Genomic DNA, 20,104 nt, shown 5'->3' with positions numbered 1-20,104 from the left:
GTAAATACACGTGTAAGGAGCTACGCGTGACTTGTTACTCATGTCTTATAAGATACGTAGGTAGCCTATTCATAGGTTTAGTCCCACTATAATAAAAAAAACACTCCTTTGAAATTGAGAGAAGGATCGAGGCTTTGACCCATATAAAAGTTGATGGCGATAAACATGATGATTTAAAGAAATGAGTAGGAGTAAAGTGAATGCTACTGTTTGAAGGACTATCTTAAAATGAAACCACTCGTTCACAAAAAAAGATTTGAATGAAGAATATATAATTCATCTTGTTCTTGTGTTTTTCTAAATGCTTAGAAAGATTAACTCTCGAATGAAATCTGTGAATAAAAGGAAAAGGATAAAGTCAAAATCAAAGCCACAAACTGAAAGAGGATGTCTTGTCTTTCAACTCTACCTAGAAGATATGCTTAACTCAATGGCTAAAAAAATCAAAGAGCAAAAGTATATTTTAGATATTGAAATCGTCACTTGTCGTTTTACGAGAACACTAGTATATCGATTCTATAAAATATATATTTGTGGTACTAAAAAAAGTACAAACAAGCGCTCTTGTGTTGATTGAGATATTAAAATCATCACTTGTTATTTTCACAAATATGTAAGTGTACCAATTTTTCTAGATATACCCTAGTTGCCAAAACAAAAATGACTTATAATGGTTGAGATATTGAAATCACACTCATTGTTCACCTAAACATTATCTAAATTGTGTAAACAAGAACTCGAGTGTACTGACTTTATAAGATACACCCCTAGTCCAATAAAATTATCTTAAAATCCAAAAGTTATAAAATATTCTCTAAAATTCGAAATATAACAGAGACGAGACAACCTCTTGATAAACGTGTCCCAAGGCGGATGCCCAAGGTGAAGGACTAAAACAAAACATCAAAATAGTTGATGTTCAACCAAACTCCTTCGAGAGATTACAAGTCAAAATAATCTTTTGCACACTTGATCGATGACTTTTATGATAAAAAAAATCGGTTTCCTATTGAGACAATCCAAAGATGTTCTAACAAGACCAAGAGCAGGTCCTGGACCTGGAACAACAATTATCGCCCGATGGTCAAGCGCACTATTGAGATGTCTTGAATTGATGGTGCAAGAAAATAGAATATTCAACAAAAAGAATGAATATATTTTTGTGTATAATATTGATTTAAGGAAATAAGATTAACACAAAAAGAAATCTAATTTTTTTATTATGATAATATAAGTAGGAAAGTATTGTGATAATATTTTGTAGATTCTTTACCAAGATATTAGTATTGACATAGTTAAAACTTATTTAAAGGTACAATTGGGCACTTTAAAAAATTGAAGTTTTTGCCTTGAGAGCATCATTTTCAGTCTTTGTTCTGTTAAGGTTTCAGGGGACCGAGTGTTATATAAACTCATGTTATAACCTTATACTATCTTAATGTAATCTATTTTCTGGTCTCCTAATAAGATTTTATTTTTCTGTTGGACGTAGCCAAGTTTTATCTTAGTGAACTACGTTAAATTTGTGTCTTTCTTTATTACTTACGTTGTGTATCGCATTCCCGTTATAACAAACTGGTATCATAGCAATGTTAATTCAATTGTTAGTTTTTAATTGACACGACAACAGTAAGAATTAAGATCGACAAATTTTGGAGAAGAAGATGTGGCAGATCAAGATGTGGGCTCTACTAAAACAAATTTGATTATGAGGTCGCTAAAGTTGTCTATAAGAGCAAAATCGTTGAGATGATAATGCTGGAGGAACATAATAACAGATCAAGATATTGATATACTAAACAATAGGCCTTATGTGGGTTGTTGAAGTTGTCAGTAGGAGTAAATACAACTATTGTGATGGTATTCTCAAGGAGTAGTGTGATAGATAAGGGTGGGTCGGTATGATATACCTTAATATTTTATCCATACCTTACATAAAATTTTGGTATGCAAAAAATGCATACCTTTACCTTACTTTGATTTCGGTATACCTTGTTTTGATATACCTTAATTTCGGTATACAAAAAATTCATACATTTACCTTACCTTAATTTCGGTATACCTTATTTTCGATACGGTATCGGTATTATACCTTTGATACCTAAAAAATATATTAATTTAAAAAAAAATCAATCCCATCGGTAAGGTAGAGATTGCATATATGAAATAATATTTTAGTATAATTATATTTTGATATTATTCAAAAATTATATTTCTACAATTAAATTAATTTCAAATCTATTTAATTATTTCCTTATAAGTTTATATATATTTATATATATATTAACTTATAAATACTATTTCGGTATATCTCGATATACCAAAATTTAAAAAATCTCATACCTTTACCGTACCAATAATTATGGTATGAGTATCATACCTTACCTTTTTTTCAGTATACCTTAAAAGTCGATATTTTCGATATATTACGGTATGGTATTTTCGATATACCTTTAATATCGGTAATTTTCCTCACCCCTAGTGATAGATGAAAATGTGAACTCTACTGAAATAACAGGGCTTATGGGGTTATTAAAATTGTCGGCAGGAGAAGAAACCATCATTGAGATGATCACTCTCGAGGAGTAGTATGACATATTAAGATGCGGGCTCATTGAAATAATATGACTTAGGGGTCACTGAAGTTATCGATAGAAGTAGAAGTAACCGTTAAGATGATCATTATTGCTGAGTAGTATGGTAAATCAAGATACGAGCTTTGATGAAACAACATGTCTTATAAGGGTTGCTAGAGTTTCTGGTAGGAGCAAGAACAACTGTTGAGATGGTCATTCTAGAGGGGAAAGGAAATTCAACAGTTATGTTGTATCTTGCAAATAATGTCATCATTGGAGTCTCAAAAGAGGAGACTAATACATATGGGACATCTTAGAGTAATCAAGTCAAGGTGGAGGTTTGCTGAGTAGACTTGAATATTTGGGTTAGCAAAGAATTTGTTTAGTTGTCTTGGAAACAACTTTGGATCTAAAAGAGAGATGATAGATCATCTAAGCCACCACTAGCATTGGTTAATGCATTTGGGTCACCTCTAACATTGACTAATGTATCTGAGTCATCTTTAGCATTGACTAATGAATTTGGGCCACCTCTATCATTGATCAATGTGTTCGTGATGCATCTAACATTGACTAATGTGTTTGACTAATGCATTTGGTCCACTTCTAACATTGACGAATGCATTTGAGTCATATTTGGCGTTGATTAATGCATAACAATGACTAATGCGTCTAGGGCCACATCTGGAATTGACTAGTTCATATGAGCGACGAGCACATTTGGGTTATCTAGCATCGACGAGTGCATCTAGGTCATCTAGCATCAGCGAGTGCATCTAGATCATTCGACACTGCGAGTGCATCTGGGTCATCCAACATCAGCGAGTGCATCTAGGTCATCCGACACCGACAAGTGCATTTAGGTCATCTAGCATTGACGAGTGCATCTGGGCCATCTGACACCGACAAGTGCATCTGGGTCATCCGACACTAGCGTGTGCATTTAGGCCATCTAGCACCTGCGAGTGCATATGGGCCATCCAGCACCGACGAGTGCATCTGGCCCATCCAACATCGGTGAATGCATATGGGTCATCCGACATCGGTGAATGCATTTGGTCCATTCGACATCGGCGAGTGCATTTGGGTCATTGGGCATCAATGAGTGCATCTGAGTCATCCGACACCGACGAGTGCATCTGAGCCATCCAACACCGACGAGTGCATCTGAGCCATCCGACATTGACAAATGCATCTGTTAAGTTATCTTAGGATAGCTCTGGATCAGAGAGAGAAGGATGAATATATGGGCATTGATTAATGCAATTGGGAGAATTCAATTCAATGTGGAGATTTGTTGAGATTTCATAAATTGACGGTGTAAGGAAAGAGAATATTCAACAAAAGGAAATAATATATTTTCAGTGTATAATCTTGATTTAAGGAAATAAGATTAACAAAAAAAGAAATATAATTTTTGTTATGGTAATATAACTAGGAAAGTATTGTGATAATATTTTGAAAATTCTCTACCAAGATATTAGTATTGATCTAGTTGAAATTTATTTAAAGGTGCAGTTTGAACTTTAAAAAGCTAAAGTCTTTGTCTTAAGCATCGTTTATAGTCTCAGTTTTATATTTGCTAGGGTTTCAGGGGACCGAGTGTTATATAAACTTGTGTCATAACTCTATATTATCTTGATGTAATCTATGTTCTGGTCTCCTAATAAGATTCTCTCTTTCAGGTGGATGTAACCAAGCTTTAGCTTGATAAACCACGTTAAATCTTTGTTTTTCTTTATTGTTTACGTCGTCTATCGCATTCTCGTTACAACACACACAAACAGAAAGAGATGACTTCAAAGAACAATGACGATCAAGGCTTAATTCTGAAAATATTTCGAATTCAAATAATTGTAATGATTCTTCTAAAAAACAGAAGGATCAAGGTTTCATGTCTAACTCCTGATGAAAAGAAAAAAAATAAGACCCTTATGTCAACACTAGGGGCATTTTCGAAACAAAAAAATGAAGTATAAGTCGATCTTCTTCGGACTACGCAACTTCAAAAAATAAAAATAAGACCCCTATATAGCACTAAGAATTTTCGAAATAGAAAATGAAATATAAGTTAATCGTCTTCTTGACCATGCATTTAAAAAAAATGTATAAGTTTAATACATCACAATGAAATATACAAGTTAGGCTAATTTAGTTTTTTTATTAACTAGACTGAGAACACTCTCAAATATACTCTCACAATATGTAACAAAATAAAATAAAATAAATAGTGTGTTCCTTAACTACTTGAAGACTGATTCAGTTTTAATAAGATCATTGCTTACTCCTCATGAATCTGATGAGTGTTGATGGCCAAACTAGAACCTCTAATAGCACTGTTAGAGTTTGTGGCCCGAATTCTTGTTGGGTCAGCGGGCTTTGCCCGCACTATATGGACCTGTAGTCTTAATGGGTTTGCCCCTTTTAATTTACATCATATTCTAGGGTTAGACAATATATAGAGATTGCGGCCGTCTTTTCTCTTGAACAGTTCATTACGTTGTCCACCAAAAAATCTGTACAATCTTTGTTATAGTGAAAACTTCTCTTCTGCCCGTGGTTTTTCACCCGTAAAGGGTTTTCCACGTAATTTTGGTGTTCGTTCTTCTTTATCGCTTTTATCCTTTTTTATTGTGGTTTGGATTCTAAAAAATTGGTATCAGAGCCAAATTTGTTTGTTTTATTTTTTGGTCATGACCACGATGAAATACGACATTCCGTTGATGGATCGTAACACCAGATTTGCGTTATGGCAAGTGAAGATGCGAGCTATTTTGGCACAGATGGATCTGGAAGATGCGCTATATAGCGCTGACAAGATGCCGTCTTCGTGGACTGATGAAGAGAAGCAACGAGCAGATCGTAAGGCTCTATCGCAGATTTATCTACATCTGTCGAATAAAATATTCAAGACTGTTTGAAGGAAAAAACAGCTGCTGCACTCTGGCTAAGATTGGAGCAATTATGTATGACGAAAATGCTGACTAACAAGCTACACTTGAAGCAACGCTTGTATTCCCAACGTATGTCTGACGGTACGTCTTTAGAAAATCACTTAACTGTTTTTAAAGAAATAGTCTCTGATTTGGAATCTATGGAGGTTAAGTACGATGAAGAAGATTTAGGGCTCATATTATTGTGTTCACTACCTCCTTCGTATGCTAATTTTAGAGATACCATTCTCTATAGCCGTGAGACTTTGACTCTGGATGAGGTTTATGATGCACTCTTCTCGAAAGAGAAGATGCATAAACTTGTTGGTTCAGATAATATGGCTGAAGGCCTTGTTGCACGAGGCAGACAACGGGAGAGGTATTCTAGAAGCAATAACCGTGGCAGGTCAAAATCCAAGAACAGAGATAAGACGTGTAGGTACTGCAAGAAGAAAGGTCATATTGTTGTTGAGTGTTATAAGTTACAGAGTAAAAATAAGAGGGCTGGTGAGGATCATAAGAGCAATCAACCAGAGAAATATGGCGAAGCTGATGTTGCTAAAAAGTACAATGATGGAGAACTCCTCGTTACGTCTGATATTGATTCGAAACAGAGCGATGAATGGATTCTTGATTCTGGATGCACGTTTCATATGTGTCCTAATCGGGACTGGTTCTCTACATATGAAGTGGTCTCTAGAGGTACCGTTGTGATGGGTAATAATGCATCTTGCAGAATTGCTGGTATTGGTACAGTTAGAGTTAAGATGTTTGATGGCACTATTCGAACACTTGGTGATGTAAGGCACGTTCCTGACATGAAGAGAAATGTGATCTCATTGAGTATTCTTAATTCTAAAGGGTACAAATACACTGGTGAAGGTGGAGTTGTGAAAGTGAGCAAGGGGTCTCTTGTTGTGATGAAGGGACTCAAGAAAACTGCCAATTTATATGTTCTGCAAGGCTCTACGGTTACAAGTGATGTTGCTGTTGCTAGTTCGTCTTTGTCTGATTCTGATGCAACAAGATTATGGCACATGCGTCTAGGTCACATGAGTGAGAATGGCATGGTCGAATTGAACAAGAGAGGGCTTCTTGATGTGCAGGGTATTACGAAGCTGAAGTTTTGTGAACACTGCGTTTTTGGCAAGCAGAAAAGAGTTAGGTTCTCAACTGGTATTCATAATACGAAGGGGACACTAGACTACATTCATTCTGATTTGTGGGGGCCTTCTAAAGTACCATCTAAAGGTGGTGCGTTCTATATGTTGACTATTATAGATGATTTCTCCAGAAAGGTTTGGGCATTCTTTTTGAAACAAAAGAGTGACGTGTTTTCTACCTTTAAAGAGTGGAAGTTAATGATTGAGAAGCAGACAGGGAGGCAAGTGAAGCATCTCCGAACAGATAACGGTTTGGAGTTTTATTCTAATGAGTTTAATACTTTATGTAGAACTGAAGGTATTGTGAGGTATCATACAGTTCGACATAATCCTCAACAGAATGGAGTTGCAGAGAGGATGAATAGGACTTTGATGGAGAAGGTGCGTTGTATGCGCCTTAATGTTGGGCTACCGATGTCGTTTTGGGCTGAGACCGCTGCGTATGCATGTCATCTCGTTAATCGCTCTCCTTCGACTGCTATTGATAAGAAAAATCCACAAGAGGTATGGACTGGTTCTCCTGCTAGTTATTATGATTTGAAAATTTTTGGATGTCCTGCGTATGCTCATGTGGATAATGGGAAGTTAGAGCCTCATTCGGTGAAGTGTGTGTTCATAGGGTTCAAGCAAGGTGTGAAGGGATACAAGTTATGGTGTCCTGAGACTAGTAAAGTCTTCATCAGTAGAGATGTTGTTTTTGATGAGACTAGCATGCTTCAGGGGTCTCCATCTTCAACTCCCTCCGATGGAAATCAACAAAAGTCAAGTATTGAGGTGGAGCTTGAGATTGGGTTGAAACCTACACCAGAGCAAACTCCAGAGCCTATTCCAGTTTTAATGGATGATGCTAGCTCCTCAGAAACACCTCCACAACATTCAATTGCTAAAAATAGGCCTCGTAGAGAAATTAGACGCCCTCAGAGATATGCAAAGGCTGATTTAGTTGCGTATGCATTAAATGTGGCTGAAGAGATTGATTCAGAAGAAGAACCTGCGACATATTCAGAGGCGATTACCTGCGAAAACCTGGTATGTGGATGATCGCTATGCAGGAAGAGATAGAATCGCTTCACAAGAACGCTACATGGGATCTAGTGAAGTTACCAAAGAGCAAGAAGGCTGTTCGCTGCAAATGGGTGTATAAGAGAAAGGAAGGTACACTGGGAGTTGAAGAAGCCAGGTATAAAGCCAGGCTTGTTGCAAAAGGATATAGTCAAACTCCAGGTGTTGATTTTACTGATGTATTTTCTCCAGTTGTGAAACATAGTTCTATTCGGACTTTACTAGGTATTGTGGCATACCACGATCTTGAGCTTGAGCAGTTAGATGTAAAAACTGCATTCTTACACGGAGAACTTGAGGAAGACATCTACATGCAACAACCAGAGGGATTTGTAGCCTTAGGAAAGGAGGACTATGTATGTCAGCTGAAAAAGTCTCTTTATGGTTTGAAACAGTCACCGAGGCAATGGTACAAGAGATTTGATACATTTATGACCACTCATGATTTCAGGAGGAGCAATTACGATAGTTGTGTCTACTTTAAAGTATGTGATGATGGATCGTTCGTTTACCTATTGTTGTATGTTGACGATATGCTAATTGCCGCTAAAGATCAAAGAGAGGTCAGAAAGGTGAAAACATAGTTGAGTAGCGAGTTTGAGATGAAAGATTTAGGTGCAGCAAAGAAGATGATTGGAATGGAGATTCTTAGAGATCGACCGGCTGGTAAATTGTACATAAGTCAAAAGAGGTACATCGAAAAAGTCCTTAGTAGGTTTAACATGCAAATTGCCAAGCCGGTAAGTACTCCACTAACTGCTCATTTTAGACTTTCGTCTTCTTTGTCACCACAGTCAGATAGTGATGATGATTATATGTCGCGAGTGCCATACTCTAGTGCTGTTGGCTCCCTTATGTATGCTATGGTTTGTTCACGACCTGACTTAGCATATGCAGTTAGTGTTGTTAGTAGATATATGGAAACCCTGGTAAGGAACATTGGAAAGCAGTTCAGTGGATTCTCAGATACTTATGTGGTTCTACTGATGTTTGTTTACAGTTTGGGAAAAGTAGAGATGGAGTTGTCGGTTACGTTGATTCCGATTACGCTGAAGATCTTGATAAGAGAAGATCATTGTCTGGTTATATTTTTTGTGTTGGTGGTTGCGCTATTAGTTGGAAGGCTATGTTGCAAGCTACAGTTGCTTTGTCTACTACAGAGGCAGAGTACATGGAGATTACAGAAGCTTGCAAAGAAGCAATTTGGATGAAAGGCTTGTTTGGCGAACTTAGTGATGATTTGCAGAGTTTTACAATCTTTTGTGATAGCCAGAGTGCTATTTTTCTGACAAAGGATCAGATGTTTCACGAGAGGACTAAGCACATTGATGTACGATATCATTTTGTGCGTGATGTGATTGCTCGTGGTGATATTATTGTGAGCAAGGTGAGTACACACAATAATCCTGCAGATATGATGACCAAGTCACTTCCTATTACCAAGTTTGAGCATTGCTTGAACTTGGTTGGTCTTCATTGCTGAGTTATGCCCTTAGGGGCTTTGGTGGAAGATGTTTGATTTTGTGGTTATGCTATCAAATATTGGAATTCGTTTCAAGGTGGAGATTGTTAGAGTTTGTGGCCCGAATTCTTGTTGGGTCAGCGGGCTTTGCCCGCACTATATGGACCTGTAGTCTTAATGGGTTTGCCCCTTTTAATTTACATCATATTCTAGGGTTAGACAATATATAGAGATTGCGGCCGTCTTTTCTCTTGAACAGTCCATTACGTTGTCCACCAAAAAATCTGTATAATCTTTGTTATAGTGAAAACTTCTCTTCTGTCCGTGGTTTTTCACCCGTAAAGGGTTTTCCACATAATTTTGGTGTTCGTTCTTCTTTATCGCTTTTATCCTTGTTTATTGTGGTTTGGATTCTAACAAGCACCAAAGACAGACATAAAGGTTCTTTATTCAACTTTTAAGACTAAAAGACAACAAAAATTCTCTCATGATTAGATCTCAATGGGAGAAAACTCTAATTAGAACTTAGTTACTCACGAAAATAGAGTAATAGAATATACCCATCTAGCAAATATGTAGAACCCATAAGATTAGATAGACCAAAATGTATACATGTGAGAAATAAGTTATTATATTTGGTTTGGCCGTGGGCATAGATTGCAAGAACTATATATATTCTTAGATTTGGCCATTCAGTATTAATTTTATCTAGTCCTAATCTTGTTGTTTATTTATATCTAGACCAAGTTGTCCCTATTCTTTTATTTTAAATATTATAAGAGCAAACAAAGAATGTCAAATACATTCTTCTCGTGTTCAAACAAACTTTTACCATAGTTGGTAGTATCTAAAAGACTCAAAAAATGATGTTTGAATTCAATATGAATAAAATTTCTATTGAGTTGACGATAAATAATTGTCCGACAACAAACTTTCGACAATAGTTACTAAATCGGTTGCATAACACAATTGTCAATGGAAGACGAAGGACAATAAGGAAGCCTAAGTATCCTAGTTTTTCGATTCCGTTTCATTTCCCTTCTTTTCATTAGACAAACGATTTGGCCAGCAAAAATGCCATGAATTAATCGGACAAAACGAGAAGCAAGAAAAATATGATAACCATGTCTTGTTCTCCGGGGCTTCTTCATGGCCACCACTGGGAGCAGCCTCCGGAGTTTCTTGTCCCGATTTTGACTTCTCAACTTCCTCCTTCTCCTCCTTCCGTAAAGACACCGTTCTCTCCGGAGGAGGAGAAGGAACAGGAGGAGAGGGAGATGTCGCCTTACTAGACGGCGGCACCACTTCTGACGTTTTCGTATTATTCGCAACTTCACCCCCCAATAATAATGGAAACACAAACGAATTACTACTAGTCCCACTCTCTTCTGACAAATGAGTTGTGCTCGTACCAACACTTGACCGATCTCCATCTAATGAGCCAACCCTATCTTCTTCTTTCACCACGATTTGAGGCGGGGGATTAGTGATTGTTTCCTCTTCATTTGCTGGATCAAACGAGGTTTGATTCGTATCGCTAACCATCTGCGGCGGCGGCGGTTGCGGTGGTTGCGGTTGCGGTGGTTGCGGTTGCGGTTGCGATTGAGGTGGTTGCAGCCCTATTTGAGGGTTGTAGTTGTTGGGGTCGTAAGGAAAGAATAAGTCAGACGTTCCCATTGAAAAACTATTATTTCCCATGTGAATGCTAAACAATGATTCGTTGGATGCTACACTCCACTCCTGACCTGTATTCTTTCTTGAAAAGACAGAAGATGGGATCCTACTAGGATCATAGCCGACGAATGATTTGTCTAAAATTTGTGAAACAGGGGTTTGAGCATGAGTTGGAGTTGGAGGTAAAAGGGTATCATCGTCTAGGGGATGATCTGTTTGTTCATGGGTAACAGGACTTTGTGGGGTTGTGGGCGTTAATTGTGAATCGGTTCCATTGATGATGATGTCTGCTTCGTTTTCGAATTCATTGATGTCTATTAAGGAATTGAAAGATGATGTCGAAGTTGATGATGATGACGACAACAACGACAAAGAAGATACTAAAGACGGGTTCCTTTCCGTATGTGGCCCCTTGGAATCTTCGGCCGTGCCGTCGTCGTGTGCAGGCTCCATTGCTTTCAATTAATTAAAAACAAATTTCTCAATCAACATATATCATCATCATCAAAGGGGGGTTTTGAAGCCTGTGAAAAACAGAGAATGCAAATCAGAAACAGAATTCAGAAATCCCCAATTTAAAAGGCACAATTCTAGAAATCATGCCAAGAAATGGGTTATTATCATCTATGAACATACATTCAATAAGGCATAAATTTCATGATTTTGAATAAGGGTTCCAAATGAATTATAATAAAAAGAGAAATTGATGATAAAATACCTAAATCGAAAACGGAAAACCCTGGAGCCCCCCTGAGAAGAGAAGAAGTAATTGAATCAAAATGTTTAGCTTCTTTCTCACTTATCCATAAAAGGATTAGATGGGAAAATGCAGTAGATTGAAAGAATGGAGTTGAATTTGCAGAGAAAACCTTTTTAGAGAGAGGATTATGAATTTGGGAGACGGGCTGAGAACCTCTCTCTCTCTATATATATATATATATAAATCTCTCTCTCTTTCTCTCTAGATCTCTCCCTCTTCGTATATATGATAAGCTATAACTAACTTCCGGCAGGCGGGAAACTTCAAGTCCTTGTTTGGATATCAATCCCTTCAATTCTTATTTGTTCAATAATACAATTAAACTTTAGAGAGTATTATTTTTATTACAATCATAATTAATTAATAATGAAAATTATCAATACTTAGATGTGAAAGAGATGATATTTTGCATTTGTTATAAAATATGTATGCTTGTGAGAAGTGTTATACAACATTAAATAAATAAAAATTGAAAAATAATATTTTTTTTTTTAAAAACAATTCAAATTATATTTGATTACTTTTTTTTTATTTTTACTTTTTTTTTTAATGTTGAAAGCTACCATAATCCCTACCTATCTATACTATACTAGGCTGAAGTCTAGAAAAAAAAATTATTACTTAACAAGTATGTCTAGAAAAAAAAAAATTATTACTTAACAAGTATGGATGACAATGAGACGGTTTGATGTGGAGAATGTATTCATCATCTCATCATCTGGCCATGTTCGATTTCAGAGAATACCCGTGGGACATCATTTATATACCATATTATCTAAAAAACAAAAAATATATAATAAAATTATATGAACGATTTTTTTTAATATAATATATAATAATATATTAAAATTTTATATTATTTTAAAGAAATAAATTTAAAATTTTTATTAAAAATAATTAATAAATAAATATATTTATCATTTTATATATTTAATTATTTTTATAGTGTTCGAGACAGAATCAGGGTGAAATCGGGACGGATCAAACCCGGAAAAAACTGTCCTAAACGAAACGAAACAATTCAATTCAATTACAGCGGTGCAATTTTACTAACAAGTCTATATATCACATTAATACTAGTTGTTTAGTGATTAGTTTAACTAACATTATTATTATTTTTTTATTTTTTTAAGACTTAAATATCAAATTAAGGTTTTTTTTCAAACCTTTTAATTTGGAACTATTATACAAAAACAAGATTTTATATTTAACTATTTCAAACTTTGTTAATTTATTGTTTATGTAATATTTATAAATAAATAAATAAATAAATAAAATATAAATATGACTAATACGTTTTAATTGTTTTATTTGAAAATCGATCCATAATTTTTTAATCTCTTATATATCATTTTTTTATTTAATTTTTTTTTTATCTCGGTGATTTATTTGTATTAAGGACCTGATAGGCTAATATGAGACATTTATGATAAGATTCGTTGATCCCATTCATACTTTTTCTTTTTTGTGAGATACAAATTTATTAATCCAAAATTTTCAAATATAATCAAAATTATTATTAACAAATGACCTTACAACTTGATATTATTTGAAATCAAACATCCTCCATTGTTCCATCGAACAAGAGTAGTTTCTTTTTGACTTCCTTTATCTTCTCTAGCTTCATTTTGGAAGGCTGAATTCTTGAAGAGTCAAGTCCTGTGCCAATTTTACAATTAATTCAATAACAATTCAAATATTATAATATCTTATTAATTTTAAATTATATTTAAATTATATAACCCAAATTATGAAATAATCTATAACTATTTTCAAATAATTTGACATGAAACAAAACCTTGGGTTGAATTAGAGAAGGTGGCAAGAGCCTGCCGCCGCCTCCTTTTCTTGTTCTTGCAAGAATTCCCTTAGAGATTGGTGACATCATCTGATCAGTTGGGCTCTTGTATCTACAAAAGATTAACAATATTTTTTTAAATATTTAAAAAATAAAAAATAAAAAAATTCTCAAGCAAAAATTTCAAAATATATATATAAATTAACAACCTTTCAGGGTACTTTAGAGGCTTGGGGACTTTAAGCCGATCGGGAGTGACAACCGTTTTCAGGTTACCGGCGACGGCGCAGTCATGGATTTTCTGATTATTATTATTTTCCGGCAATGACTTGAACTCAAGAATATTGTTTTCCGGCGTAACTGAGAATATCTCCGGCGATGAATTCTTCATTTCATGCTCCATATTTTAATAAATATAAAGAAGAGAGAAGGGAAATACATTAGATACGATTTTTTTTTTGATTTTATAGTCAACTTTGAACAAGTAACCGTTAGATATTGCCCTAATTTAAAACGGTCAGAAACGCAGGCCCATTGGATCCTATGTTGTCAATATATAATAAAATAATATTATTTCTAATTTTGAGATTTTTTTAATTTAAAATATATTAGAAATCAGGAAAATATCACCAGCCCTTCAATGCACAATCTTAATATAAAAAAACTAAAAAATTTATGGCTTGTTTGTTTGTGGTTCTAAACCAAGTTTGTTTGGTTGAATATGGGTTTTGTTCAAATAAGACATTTTAATGACAAAATTGATCTTACACACATGCCAAAAGAAATGTCCAAAGAAAGATAGATTTAATAACAATAAAAAAAATATTATTAGTACATCTATGAAGATATCAATATAGTTTAGTGATAAAAGTTATTTTAAAAGGTTAAAATGTAAAAGTTTAATTATAATAAGTGTTTTGAATAGTTGTTGGGATGTCATATTAGTTTTATTTAATTTCAAGTGATTTTTATTTTTATTTTTATTAGTGTGTGAAAATATTATAAATTTTGATATCATCTATCAATTCTATCAATTGTGTAATGAATTTAATACATTTATTGTTTATTTGAAATAATGGATTAAGATAGAGCAGAATTATTATTAATTTTATTTGTATATATATATATATATATATATGACATGTTTGATTTGATATCAAATTTTCCTTAAAACTATATATTTCTTTTATGTTATTCTAGTCAATATTTCTTTATGGAATGATTATATAATATATATTTGGAAACAATTATTATTATTATTATCTGAATTTGGGTCTAGATTTGGTTTGATTAGATTCGTTAATAATTTTATTGATTTATGTCCAATTAAGTAATATCTCAAAACTTTATTTTAATATAACACACATTATCATACTTGATAATAAAAAGGATTAAAAAATATATATATCATAGCCATGTTGCTCGAGATCATAATTAAAAGTTAAATCTAGACAAGTGTTTAGGAGTGGATTGCTTAGAGTTTTTATAACACCTAGATTCAGATCTAAATTTGAATTTGAATAAAAAAAATGCAATTTGTTTAAAATATAGTTTTGTTAAACACTTTTTTATTCATGATTTAGATTTAATATTGATGCAAAATATATTTTAATAATATATATATATACATATATATATTAACCAAACTCAATTCTGAGATAATTTAATATTTATTTATAATATAATATAGTCCATTATCAAATCCTGCCTATTCAGACCGTTTATTAGCTTTTTGTTTTGTGTCCGTTGTCTACTTATGATTGTGTCCATATGTGTGTGGGCAAACTAATCCTTTTGATTTGTATTTGTTTGACTAATGAACTAACTCCATATTTCAATGAGTACTGCAATTTAATAATAGATTATCTTATAACTCATTTTACAATCCACAATTTCGTGAAAAGGAAATAGTTCCACGTGTCATCAATATCATTTCTCCTGGTCAAGTATGTCAAATGGCCAAGAAAACATTATTAATAATTGAAAAATGGTTGATTTTGGAACAAAAAATGGTTGAAATTGAGCACTGATCTGGTAGAACGATGTCGTATAGCTTAGTTTTTTCCATTTCATTGCCCACATGAAAACTGTTTTCTAATCCTTGAATTCTGAAATGACTTTATAAGTATAGAGTAATTATCAATAAATTTTTTATCCTTATTTTGAATTCTGAATAAACTTCACCAAGGTAGTCCAGTGGTAATAGTCGACTTAAGAGACCAATGTTCGATTTTATCTGAAAGCGTTTTGAGTTTAAACGGGAACTATGACTATAGGGTGTAAAAAAAGTATAGAGTAATTTTCAATAAACTTCTTGTCCTTATTTTCTCTAATATTCAATTGTGACATAATTTTGGAGAGAGTGAAAGTTTTGGTTTTTTTTTTCTCATGATATCCTTTATTTTGTGTCATCATATTTGTGATTTTTTTTTGTTTGGATATCGTGCAATATTCGAGATCCATGACTTTCAATCTCGATGAATCAACTATATATTCTTCTACTCATTATCGCATTGAAATAAATGAAATTCTTTTAAACCACTTTGTTTCGATTTAAAAACAATATTTATAAATAATTTTTTCGACCACTTCAACTCAATGAACAAAATAAGAAAATAACACAAACTAATATATCAATAATAAAATATAACATCAAACATACTACTTTATAGATAATGTTATCCCATTAAATATATACAAAAGTAAACCCTAATTCCTTCAAAGTAATAGCGCCGGAGGCCCAACCCGGTCAACTAAGGTCAGAAGTGCATCGCCGACATTAGAGTCAAGACGAACGATAATCACAAAGACGGATCAATCGTCCCAACTATGAACGTTTATCTGCACCAACTTAAATATACACGAACTGGAATTATCGCGACCACTTAAGCCATAACACACTACAAATTTTATGTCGAATTATACCGAATGACAAATAACACAATTTCATATATCTGAACTAGAAAGTAGATCTAAAGCAAGACAAAATATACCTACTAAGAATCAATATACTAATCATTGAATAATTTATTATGCATGGGCAAATCAATGAATCTATGAACCTGCTCTAGCTCTCAACCATGTTATAATATAACATGTGAGCACATAAAAATTAACAAAAGAGAGTAAGGTGTAACTTGATGAATAAATATGTTACAAAAGAGTTTAAATAGATAGATAATAAATTAAGTTTATGCTAAAATTAAAAAAAATATTTAAACATATAATATTTGTAAGAGTTCACAAATGGGAATCTTAGATAGGTAGTTTTCAGAATCGCATCTTACATTATCTATACCGTCGTGATTTTCACTTCATTTAAAGGTGTTTTTAAGTAAGAATTAAACGTTTTCTTCTAGGCAAATATTTTGAACCTTGAATTATCTATTATTTATTAAGTTTTTAATGAATTTATTTACATTTACATTTATTTGAATTATATTTATTACCTATTTACTTATTATATTTACTACTCATTTTGATATAATTATTTTATACTAATAATTAAAATATGTAGAATTCTCTTATTAAAGTAAAATTTAAGAACAATTGTCTTTTAAAATTAAAAAAAAAACAAATGTCTAAAATCTTGGCAACCTTAAATTGGAGTGGAAGATAAATTTGGAAAATGAACTAACTTCCTACATGAAATAAAAATAAAAAACTCTTAAAATGATATATTATTATTAAAAGAAAATGAAATATACCCACCCCACTCCATTTCGGCAATTCATTCATATGTTCATCAAGTTCCGTACAGTTTCCTTGGTAGAGGACAAAGTCAAACCGTCCAAAATGAATCTAGCACTTACAGTAAAATGGGAGCAGTAATAATAATATAAGATTGAAAAACAGATAGAATCGATCGATTTCATTATCATTATCAAAGAGAGTAACCATTTCCAAAAAGGAAACAAGATCCTTTTGGAAAGCAGCCGTCATCAAGTTTGAGTCATCTTCATCGAGCAGCATCCGACGTAATTAAAGGTCAATCCCTATTCCCCTTCTCTTTCTCTTTCTAATTCTATCATCAATCATCAATCCTTGATTTCGTCTTATATTCACTTCTTCCCACTACTTAATTCCTCATCTTTACACGAGATTTGAAATACCCATTTCAATTAACTTATCATCATCTTGGATGATGATGCAGGTTTTTACTACATTCCAAGACGAGAAAACCCTGAATTTGTCTGCACCCATCTCAAGATTTTAGAGCCAAAAAAGGTAGATCTTTGCTGAATCACTCATAGTTTTTGGATTCATTCGTTGTTTTCGAAGTTGGAACTGAGAAATTCCCGATTCTGTGTAAATTTACCTTGCTTGTTGAGAAAATTGATTTTGCGAAGAGCAAGTTTCTGTTCTTCCGATTTGCTATGGGAGAGTGTGAAGGAGAAGATGATATAATCTCTGCTGCTAACTATATCATGAAAGTACTTGAACTGAAAAGAAATTTCACTAATGATACGAGGCAGTTGTTAGCAGATCTAGGATCCCAGTTATGTTCCATGGCTAATATGACTGAAACTGATAAAGCTTGTGAAGAAGATGATGATGGTGATGATGGTGCTGAAGATTTGAGTGAGCTTGAGTATAGGCTCATTAGGGTTCATGACAAAATCATGACTTGGGAGCTCACTCAATCCACTATATGGGATTCTGGCTCTGATGAAGCTAATGATTATTTAGAAGCAGTTAACGAAGTTCGAAAACTCACAGTGATTCTCGAGGATTCGAAATTGATCAAGAACGGGAAAGGAAACGAGCTTTTAAGAAAAGGATATGATGTTCTTCAAACTTCGATGGCTCGTCTAGAGGAAGAATTCATGCATATACTTGTTCACAACAGGGTTCCCTTTGAGCCAGAGCATGTTTCATTTCGATCGAACGAAGAAGATGTTATGGACTCTGTTTCCACTCTTTCGTTTGACGAATCCATCGAATTCGTGGCGCAAAGAGATAGTAGCATGAGCGTGAGCATGAACATCAACCGTGGCCCTGTTGATTTGGTTCATCCCTCGGTTATACCATATCTCAAATCGATCGTGAAATCGATGTTTGATTCGAGTTACGACAAAGAGTGTACGCAGGCATTCGTTAGTGTTAGGAGGGAAGCGTTGGATGATTGTTTATTCATTCTTGAAGTTGATAAATTGAGCATAGAAGATGTTCTCAAGATGGAATGGGGAACTTTGAACTCAAAAATCAAGAAATGGATGCGGGCAATGAAGATATTCGTTCGGGTAAACCTTGCTAGTGAGAAATGGCTAAGCGATGAAATCCTCGAGGATTTTCAACCCGTTAGCTCGGTTTGCTTCGTGGAGTCGTCGAAAGCTTCGATAATGCAACTTCTAAACTTCGGGGAGGCCATAGCTATCGGACCACACCAACCGGAGAAGTTGAGTCGAATCCTAGACATGTACGAGGTTTTGGAAGAGCTTATTCCCGATATAGATTCCCTATTTATTGGTCAATCGGGTTCTCATGTTACAACCGAGTGTCGAGACATCCTCACAAGACTCGGTACATGCGTTAAAGTTACATTCCTAGAATTTCAAAACGCGGTTGCATCAAACGTCTCACCAAATTCTTTCGCTGGAGGTGGAATCCACCCGCTAACAAGATATGTCATGAATTATGTTAATACCCTGAGTGATTACACGGAGACGTTAAACGTTCTCCTCAAGGAAGAGGATGGATCCCATTCGTATTTCCAATCGCTAATCTCTGTTCTCGAAATAAACCTCGACGAGAAGGCAAGGTTATACAAGGAAGAATCGCTCGGGCACGTTTTCTTGATGAATAACATTCACTACATGGCCGAAAAAGTAAAGGGATCCGAGGTTAGAACAGTTTTAGGCGACGAGTGGATTCGAAAACGCAACTGGAAATTTCAACAGCACGCGATGAATTACGAGATGACAACTTGGAGCTCGGTTCTGTCTTTGTTAAGGGACGAGGGGATAAGTCATAGTCCAAATTCGAATAATTCAATCTCGAAAAAACACCTTAAGGAGAGGCTGCAGAGTTTTTACGTCGCGTTTGAAGATGTTTATAAGGTTCAGAGCGGTTGGTCAATACCCGATACACAACTTCGAGAGGATCTTAGAATCTCGACGTCGCTTAAAGTAATCCAAGCCTATAGGAGTTTCATCGGCAAGCATAAAAATACTTTGAGCGACAAGAGAATCAAGTATTCTGCCGACGATCTTGAGAATTATATCTTCGATCTCTTTGATGGTGCGCCGAGATCACTGCATAATTCCCACAAGAAATAAGGTGTTATGAAAATTGAAATAAGATCGTAACAATATTATTGTTTTGTAATATCAGAGACTGGTTATGTGCAATATAGTATATGGATTTTGGCTGTTGTTATTGCTTCTTTTCATGTTGGTTTGTAACAACTGTTTATATATTTGTGAAAGGAGAATTATTCGGCCTTCCAGATTTCACTTCTACATTTCACTTCTACATTTCACTTCTATTTTTATTTTTATTTGATATAAAAAATATAATCAAATTATATAAATTTATTTAAAGTGAAAAGTTATAAAAGATTTCTTTTATTGATAGAATTTTAAATTAAGTTATAGGAAAAAAGATTAATATTTTTTTAACAAATATGATTATATTTTAATTGCGCCACTCATTTCCTCTTTTAAATTCTTTCACC

General features: G+C 34.1%; 3 protein-coding genes across 3 annotated transcripts; 1 reads left to right on the top strand and 2 right to left on the bottom strand.

The window, feature by feature from the left end:
• Nucleotides 1-10,207: 10,207 nt before the first annotated feature.
• Nucleotides 10,208-11,323, bottom strand: LOC124930706 (ras guanine nucleotide exchange factor L-like). The gene has a single exon (XM_047471052.1). It carries the CDS (start codon nucleotides 11,321-11,323, stop codon nucleotides 10,208-10,210), a length of 1,116 nt encoding a protein of 371 aa, XP_047327008.1.
• A 1,835-nt stretch (nucleotides 11,324-13,158) lies between these two features.
• On the bottom strand, nucleotides 13,159-13,838 carry LOC124922900. The gene is made up of 3 exons (XM_047463538.1): nucleotides 13,638-13,838; nucleotides 13,429-13,540; nucleotides 13,159-13,289 (listed from the first exon to the last, which is right to left on the bottom strand). The coding sequence occupies exons 1-3, from the start codon at nucleotides 13,829-13,831 to the stop codon at nucleotides 13,254-13,256; spliced, it is 342 nt and encodes a 113-aa protein (XP_047319494.1). The 5' UTR covers nucleotides 13,832-13,838; the 3' UTR covers nucleotides 13,159-13,253.
• Nucleotides 13,839-17,270: 3,432 nt separating this feature from the next.
• On the top strand, nucleotides 17,271-19,883 carry LOC124918766 (exocyst complex component EXO70E2-like). Its single transcript, XM_047458810.1, has 2 exons — nucleotides 17,271-17,415; nucleotides 17,582-19,883. Exon 2 carries the CDS (start codon nucleotides 17,805-17,807, stop codon nucleotides 19,704-19,706), a length of 1,902 nt encoding a protein of 633 aa, XP_047314766.1. The 5' UTR covers nucleotides 17,271-17,415; nucleotides 17,582-17,804; the 3' UTR covers nucleotides 19,707-19,883.
• Nucleotides 19,884-20,104: the final 221 nt, after the last annotated feature.

The sequence above is a fragment of the Impatiens glandulifera genome, chromosome 1, assembly GCF_907164915.1.
Source record: "Impatiens glandulifera chromosome 1, dImpGla2.1, whole genome shotgun sequence".
NCBI lineage: Eukaryota > Viridiplantae > Streptophyta > Magnoliopsida > Ericales > Balsaminaceae > Impatiens > Impatiens glandulifera.
The sequence above is the reverse complement of the archived record's forward strand: the minus strand, read 5'-3'. Positions and strand labels throughout refer to the sequence as shown.

What these genes read in the sequence shown, in the direction of transcription:
- LOC124930706 (XM_047471052.1), bottom strand. Translation starts at nt 11,323, where the DNA reads ATGGAGCCTGCACACGACGACGGCACGGCCGAAGATTCCAAGGGGCCA.
- LOC124922900 (XM_047463538.1), bottom strand. Translation starts at nt 13,831, where the DNA reads ATGGAGCATGAAATGAAGAATTCATCGCCGGAGATATTCTCAGTTACG. An exon ending in CCTCTAAAGTACCCTGAAAG is followed by an intron (nt 13,541 to 13,637) that starts GTTGTTAATTTA and finishes AATCTTTTGTAG; the next exon opens with ATACAAGAGCCCAACTGATC. An exon ending in CTTCTCTAATTCAACCCAAG is followed by an intron (nt 13,290 to 13,428) that starts GTTTTGTTTCAT and finishes AAATTGGCACAG; the next exon opens with GACTTGACTCTTCAAGAATT.
- LOC124918766 (XM_047458810.1), top strand. Translation starts at nt 17,805, where the DNA reads ATGGGAGAGTGTGAAGGAGAAGATGATATAATCTCTGCTGCTAACTAT.